The sequence below is a fragment of the Calonectris borealis genome, chromosome 35 (genome assembly GCF_964195595.1).
Source record: "Calonectris borealis chromosome 35, bCalBor7.hap1.2, whole genome shotgun sequence".
NCBI classification, from domain to species: Eukaryota; Metazoa; Chordata; class Aves; order Procellariiformes; family Procellariidae; genus Calonectris; species Calonectris borealis.
The window spans coordinates 925,058-933,509 of NC_134346.1; the positions used below are offsets into that span (position 1 = coordinate 925,058).

Sequence of the window (8,452 nt, forward strand, 5' to 3'; positions counted from 1 at the left end):
GTCCCCTGCCAGCCCTGCCCTGCCCCAGGCGGTTCCTGTTCCCCCCTGATCCGTTTCGGTCAATATTTCCCGTCACGCCCCTGCCCACGGGCCCGGACACCTGGGTCCCCTCGGGGGGGGGGGGGAGCACCCGGATGCCTGGGTCCCACGGGTGGGGTGGGAAGGGGGGGAGTGGAGGAGGCTCCCGGATGCCTGGGTCCTCTGGACACCTGGGTCCCTTGCAGGCATCCCCTCCCCAGTGGCTCCAGTCCCCACTTTGTCTCTTCCAGTCTCCCCCAGTTTGTCCCAGTCCCCTTCAATGAGCCCCCCAGTTCCCCCATCCCTTCCAGTCTCCCACAATTTGTCCCTGTGCTCCCCAGTGCCTCCCAGCCCCCCCCATGTCTCTCCCAGTTCACCCCAGTATCTCCCCAGTCCCTGCCAGTGTCCCCACATGTCCCCATTTCTCCCCAGTACCTCCTGCTCTCTCCAAATGTGTCCCCCAGTTCACCTTAGTCCCTCCCCAGTCCCCTCCAGTCTCCCCCAGTGTGTCCCCCACTATCCTCAGCCCCTCCCAGTACATCCCAGTTGTCCCCCCGAGTTCCTCCTAGTGCATCCCAGCTCCACCATGTCTCTCCCAGTTCATCCCAATGTCTCCCCAGTGTGCCACGCAGTCCCTCCCAGTGCATCCCAGCTCCCCCAGTGTCCCTCTCATGTCCCCCTTTCTCCCCAGTATATCCTGCTCTCTCCAAATGTGTCCCACAGTGTCCCCAGTCTCTGCCAGTATGTCCCAGTTGTCTCCCCCCAGTCCCCTCCAGTGTGCCCCCCCCAGTGTCCCCAGTCCCTCCCAGTGCATGACAGCCCCTCCATGTCTCTCCCAGTGCATCCCAGTTCACCCCAGTGTCTCCCAGTCCCCTCCAGTCTCCCTGTGTCACCAGTCCCTCCCAGTGCATCTCAGACTCCCGCCATGTCTCTCCCAGTTCACCCCAGTGTGCCCCCCAGTCCCTCCCAGCACGTCTCAGCTCCCCAGTGTCCCCCCATGTCCCCCTTTCTCCCCAGTACATCCCATTCTCCCCAAATGTGTCCCCCAGTTCACCCTAGTGTCCCCAGTACATCCCAGTTGTCTTCCTAGTCCCTTCCAGTCTCCCCCAGTTTGTCCCAGTCCCCTTCAGTATGCTCCCCAGTATCCCCAGTGCATCCCAGTTCAGCCCGAGCCCCATCCAGTCTCCCCCAGTGCATCCCAGCTCCCCAGTGTCCCCCCATGTCCCCCTTTCTCTCCAGTACATCCCACTCTCCCCAAATGTGTCCCCCAGTTCACCCCAGTGTCTGCCCAGTCCCCTCCAGTCTCCCCCAGTGTCCCCAGTCCCTCCGAGTGCATCCCAGCCCCCCCCCACCGTCTCCCCCAGTATCTCCCACAGTGTTCCAAATCCCTCCCAGTTTGTCCCAGTCCCTCCCAGTGCATTCCAGTCCCCCCTGCACTGTGTCCCTTAGTATCGCCTACAGCATTCCTAATCCCTTCCAGTTTGTCCCAGTCCCCCCCAATGTCCCCCCACAAGAGCCCACAGTCCATCCCAGTCCATCCCAGTCCCCCCCAGTGGCAGTGTGGGCAGAGGCGGAAGTGCCCGAGGCCCTGGGAGGTGCCACCTGGGGGGGCCCCCCCGCCCCCGCCTGTCCCCAGCCCTGTCCCCTCCCTGGGGATAAAGTGGCTCCGGCCACGCCACGGGCACTGACTGGCACCATGGGACCCTGGTGAGTGTGGGGACGTGGGGACATTGGGGACATGGGGGGGGGACACGGGGACATGGGGGACATTGAGGGACATGGGGATATGGGGGACATGAGAAGGACATGGGGACATGGGGGGACACTAAGGGACGTGGGGATATGGGGGGATATGGGAGGGGACATGAGAAGGACATGGGGGGACATGGGGGGACACGGGGACATAGGGACATGGGAGGACGTGGGAGACATTTGGCCACATGTGGACAGGGGGGACATTGGGGGACATGGGGACATGGGGGACATCTGGCCACATGGGGGACTGGGGGGACGTGGGGGACATGGGGACATGGTGGGGCATGGGGACAGGGACACGCAGGGCACAGGGACACGCTTGCGGGGGGGGGGACACAGAGGGGGACATCCCCAGGATGTGGGCATGGGGACAGGGACACGCAGGGGACACACAGAGGGGCATGCGTGGGGACACGCACACATGGGGACGGGGACACGCATGGGGACAGGTCTGCATGGTGAAATAGGGACATGGAGAGGGACACGTGCATGGGGACACCCAGAGAGGGACAGGCAGAGGGACACACAGGGGACATGCTTGCATGGGGACAGGGACACATATGTGACACGCATGGGGACGTACATCATGGGGACCCACATGCACGGGGAAAGAGGGACATGGAGAGGGGCACGCAAGGGACACGGGCGTGGGGACAGGGACACCCATGGGACATGTGGGCGTGGGGACAGGGACACTCATGGGGACAGGGACATCCATGGGGACAGGGACACCCATGGGACGTGTGGGTATGGGGACAGGGACAGGCATGGGAACATGGACACCCATGGGACACGTGTGCATGGGGACAGGGACACCCATGGGACATGTGGGCATGGGGACAAGGACACTCATGGGGACAGGGACACCCATGGGACATGTGGGTATGGGGACAGGGACACTCATGGGGACAGGGACACCCATGGGACATGGGCATGGGGATAGGGACACCCATGGGACACGTGTGCATGGGGACAGGGACACCCATGGGACATGTGTGCATGGGGACAGGGACACTCATGGGGACAGGGACACCCATGGGACATGTGGGCATGGGGACAGGGACGGGCATGGGGACCGGGACACCCATGGGACACGTGTGCATGGGGACAGGGACACCCATGGGACATGTGGGCATGGGGACAGGGACACTCATGGGGACAGGGACACCCATGGGACATGGGCATGGGGACAGGGACACCCATGGGACATGTGGGCATGGGGACAGGGACGGGCATGGGGACAGGGACGCCCATGGGACACGTGTGCATGGGGACAGGGACACCCATGGGACATGTGGGTATGGGGACAGGGACACTCATGGGGACAGGGACACCCATGGGACATGGGCATGGGGACAGGGACAGGCGTGGGAAATGTGTGCATGGGGACAAGGACACGCATGGGGACAAGGACACTCATGGGGACAGGGACACCCATGGGACGTGTGCATGGGCACAGGGACACTCATGGGGACAAGGACACCCATGGGACACGTGTGCATGGGGACAAGGACTCCCATGGGGACAGGGACAGGCAGGGGACATGTACATGGGGACAGGGACACCCATAGGGACAGGCAGGGGACATGTGCATGGGGACAAGGACACCCATGGGGACAGGGACACCCATGGGACATGTGGGCATGGGGAGAGGGACACTCATGGGGTCAGGGACACCCATGGGACATGTGCATGGGGACAGGCAGGGGACATGTGCATGGGGCCAGGGACACCCATAAGATGTCTGCAGGGGACAGAGACACACATGGGACATCTGGAGGGGACAGGGACATGGAGGGGACACGTGTATGGGGACGGGGGGGCTGGAGGGACAGATGGATGGAAGGATGAAGGTGGATGGACAGATGGACAGAGGGAGTGGGAAGATGGATGGATGGATGGAGGACAGATGGACGGATGGATGGGTGGAGGACAGATGGACGGATGGAGGACAGATGGACGGATGGATGGGTGGAGGACAGATGGATGGATGGATGGAGGACAGATGGACGGATGGAGGACAGATGGACGGATGGATGGGTGGAGGACAGATGGATGGATGGATGGAGGACGGATGGATGGATGGATGGGTGGAGGACAGATGGACGGATGGAGGACAGATGGATGGATGGATGGGTGGAGGACAGATGGATGGATGGATGGAGGACGGATGGATGGATGGATGGGTGGAGGACAGATGGACGGATGGATGGAGGACAGATGGACGGATCGAGGACAGATGGACGGATGGATGGAGGACGGATGGATGGATGGATGGAGGACAGATGGACGGATGGATGGATGGATGGATGGAGGATGGATGGAGGACGGATGGACGGATGGATGGAGGACAGATGGACGGATGGATGGATGGATGGATGGAGGATGGATGGAGGACGGATGGACGGATGGATGGAGGACAGATGGACGGATGGAGGACGGATGGATGGATGGATGGAGGACAGATGGATGGATGGATGGATGGATGGAGGACGGATGGACGGATGGATGGATGGAGGACAGATGGATGGATGGATGGAGGACAGATGGACGGATGGATGGGTGGATGGATGGAAGATGGATGGAGGACGGATGGACGAATGGATGGATGGAGGACAGACGGATGGATGGATGGAGGACGGATGGACGAATGGATGGAGGACGGATGGATGGATGGATGGAGGACAGATGGATGGATGGATGGAGGACAGATGGACAGATGAATGGATGGATGAAGGATGGACAGGTGGCTGGATGGATTGGTGGAGGAAGGACAGATGGACAGCTGGATGAATGGATGGACGGACAGAGGAAGGATGGACAGATGGCTGAAGGATGGGTGGATGGATGGATGATGGACAGATGGGTGACAGACAGATGGACAGATGGCTGAAGGACGGACGGATGGATGGATGATGGGTGGATGGATGGGTGGAGGACAGATGGGTGACAGATGGACAGATGGCTGAAGGACGGACGGATGGATGGATGATGGGTGGATGGATGGATGATGGACAGATGGGTGACAGACAGATGGACAGATGGCTGAAGGACGGACGGATGGATGGATGACGGGTGGATGGATGGGTGGAGGACAGATGGGTGACAGACAGATGGACAGATGGCTGAAGGACGGACGGATGGATGGATGATGGACAGATGGGTGGATGAAGGATGGATGGACAGACGGACGGACAGATGAAGCAGGGGCGAGCATCCCTCACCCCCCCGTTCCCCTAGGCCCGGGCGGATGAAGGCTCCCCCCGTTCTCCTCCTCCTCCTCCTCGGCCACACGGATGAGTGGGGACCCTTGGGGACATGGGGGACACCCATGAGACCCCTGGGTAAGTGGGGACACCATGGGGACGTGGGGAATGCCCGTGGGACCCCCAGGTTACTCGGGGACACCATGGGGACATGAGGGGCACCCATGGGACCCCTGGGCGAGTGAGGACCCCAGAGGACATGGGGAGCACCCATGGGACCCTCAGATGATTCAGAGACACTGTGGGGACACACGGGGCACCCATGGGACCCCTGGGTATGTGGGATCCCCTGGGGAGATGGGGGGGCACCTATGGGACCCTGGGTGACTCAGGGACACTGGGGGCACCCACGGGAGCCCTGGGTAAGTGGGACACCCTGGGGAGACAAGGGAGGGCACCCATGGGGCCCCCGGGTGACTGGGGACATGGGGGGCACCCATGGGACCTCTGGGTGAGTGGGAACCATTGGTGACATGGTGGGAGGGCACCCATGGGACCCCTGGATTACTTGAGGACACTATGGGGACACAGGGGGCAATCATGGGACACCCAGGTGAGGGGGGACACTTGTGTGAGCGTGGACACCATGTGGGCATGGGGGGCACCCATGGGTGTCACCCTGTCCCCTCTGCACCCAGAGAGCGGCCGTCCACCCAGGAAGGACCATCAGGGGGGTAAGTTGGGGGGCAGAGGGTGCTTGGGGGGGACTGGAGGAGGAGGGGGGGGCCCAGACCCATAGTTTGGGGTTCCAGTCCCATTTTGGGGGTTCCTAGGCCCATATTGGGGGGTTCTGGGGTGACACTGGGGTCCCAGGCCCACACTGGGAGGTCCCAGAGCCTTATTGGGAGGTTCTGAGGTGACACTGGGAGGCCCCAGGCCCATACCAGGAGATCCCTGACCCATACTGGGAGGTCCTAGGGTGAATCAGGGGTCCTAGGTCATCCCAAGGGGTCCCAGACCCATACTGGGAGGTCCCAGGGTGACACTGGGGGTCCCAGGCCCATAATGGGGAGATTCCCATACCCCTTTTGGGAGGTCCCATGCCCATACTGGAAGGTCGCAGGTCCATACTGGAAGGTCCCAAAGTGACGTGGGGGTTTCTGGGCCACCATGGGGGTCCTAGACCCACGGTGTGGGGGTTCCCACTCCTCACCGGGGGTCCCTGATGGGTGCCCCCCAGATGGGCTGCTCTACCCCTTCGGGCCGGGGGTTGGGGACAAGGCCACTCCCCATGAAGATGACGGGATGAGCCCTGAGATCCTCCTCTGGGAGAACTTCTCCTTCTACGGAAAACTCCACCACTCCCTCTACGTGGGTCCCGGGCCCCATGGCATGGAGGGGCAGGGAGGTGCTCTGGGTTAGGGTGCTTGGGGTGCTATGGGTTGTGGACACCATGGTTGGGGACACCATGAGTTGGGTGACACTGTGGTTGGGACACCATGGGTTGGAGACATCATGGGCTGTAGACACCATGGTTGGGTGATACCATGGGTTGGGGATATCGTGGGTTGAGGACACCATGAGTTTGGGCTGCCATGGTTGAAGACACCATGGGTTGGAGCCACTGTGGGTGGAGATACCATGGTTGGAGGCCACCAAAGTTGATGCCATGATGGTTGGGGGCCACCAAAGTTGGACACACCATGGTTGGGGCTCCATGGGTAGGTGACACCATGATTGGAGGCCAGCATGGTTGGGGGTCAAGATGATTGGGGCCACCATGGATTGGAAACATCATGGTTGGGAGCCACCATTGTTGGGAGCCACCATGGTTGGGGCCACCACAGTTGGGGGTTAACATGGTTGGGGCCACCACAGTTGGGGGTTAACACGGTTGGGGTGACCATGATCGGAGATAGCATGGCTGGGATCACCATGGTTGAAGACACATCACTGGGGGGCCACCATGGTTGGTGCCACCATGGTTGAGGGCCACCACAGGTGATGGCCACGCACCACAGATGGGTCACCATGGGGTAATGGTTGCCTCCTACAGGTGAACAACAATGGGGTGGTGTCATTTGGGACAGGGGTCCCCGAGTTCACCCCCGAGCCCTTCCCGCTGCCCGGCCACCGCCCCTTCGTGGCCCCATACTGGGCCGACGTGGACACCAGCCTGGGAGGAGACGTCTTCTACCGGCAGAGCCAGAAACCGGAGCTGCTGGCCCGCCTGGCCCGTGAGCTGGCCCCCGCCGTGACCCCCTCTGACCCAGCTCCTCAGCCCACCTGGGCCTTCGTGGCCACCTGGCATCGTGTCTCCTTCTTCGGGGCCGCCTCCGACAAGGTGGGACGTGGGGGACAGGGGGGTGGTCAACCGTCTTGACCCCCAACCATGGGTTCCAATGGTGGCCTCCAATCGTGATGTCACCTACCCATTTGGGGACATGGAGGGACGTGGGGACATGGGGACAGGCCACAGGGACGTGGGGACAAAGGGAGATGTAGGGACATGGAGGGGGTCACAGGGATGTAGGGATGGAGATGGGGCATGGGGACATGGAGGACATGGGGATGGTGACAAGGGACACGAGGAGGACATGGAGACATGGAGATGGGCCCAGAAGGTGGCCACATTGTGGGGGACACAGGGACATGGGGACATAGGGGGACAAGGGCCACAGGGATGGAGACACGGAGCCGGGAGCTACAGCAATGGGGGTCACAGTGACGTGGTGACGCGGTGACATGGTGACGCGGTGACATTCCACCTTCCCAACCCCCCCCCACAGGTGAACACCTTCCAGGCCGTGCTGGCCACCGATGGGGCCACCTCCTTCGTCATGCTCAACTACGGTGACATCCAATGGACCACGGGCATCGCCAACCAGGGGGATGCCCACACCGGCATGGGGGGCATCCCAGCCCAGGTGGGTGCCGGGGACGTGGGGGACACCGGGGTCCCCCCCACGGGACCAGGGCCACCTGGATGGGAGGAGTTCTGGAGACTGTCTGGGGGCGGAGTTAAAGGGATTTGGGGCGGAGTTAAGGGGACTTTGGGCAGGGTTAAGGGGATTGGGGAAGAATTAAGGGGATTTGGGGGGGAATAAAGGGGATTTGGGGGGGAATTAAGGGGATTTGGGGGGGAATTAAGGGGATTTGGGGTGAATTAGGGGGTTGGGGGTGGAATTAAGGGGGTTTGGGGTGAAATTAAGGGGATTGGGGGTGAATTAGGGGGTTGGGGGTGGAATTAAGGGGATTAGGGGTGGAATTAAGGAGTTTTGGGGTGAATTAAGGGGTTTGGGGTGGAATTAAGGGAATTTGGGGTGAAATTAAGGGGATTGGGGGTGAATTAGGGGGTTGGGGGTGGAATTAAGGGGATTTGGGGTGAAATTAAGGGGATTAGGGGTGAATTAGGGGGTTGGGGGTGGAATTAAGGGGGTTTGGGGTGAAATTAAGGGGATTGGGGGTGAATT

General features: G+C 61.4%; 1 protein-coding gene across 1 annotated transcript; it reads left to right on the forward strand.

Moving 5' to 3' along the window:
• Positions 1-5,646: 5,646 nt before the first annotated feature.
• LOC142074390 (sushi, nidogen and EGF-like domain-containing protein 1) lies at positions 5,647-7,921 on the forward strand (the record flags this gene model as incomplete). Its single annotated transcript, XM_075134990.1, has 4 exons — positions 5,647-5,713; positions 6,220-6,350; positions 7,036-7,323; positions 7,769-7,921. Coding segments are annotated over exons 1-4 (639 nt in total), but the record flags the coding sequence as incomplete, so codon positions are not given.
• Between the last annotated feature and the right edge of the window lie 531 nt (positions 7,922-8,452).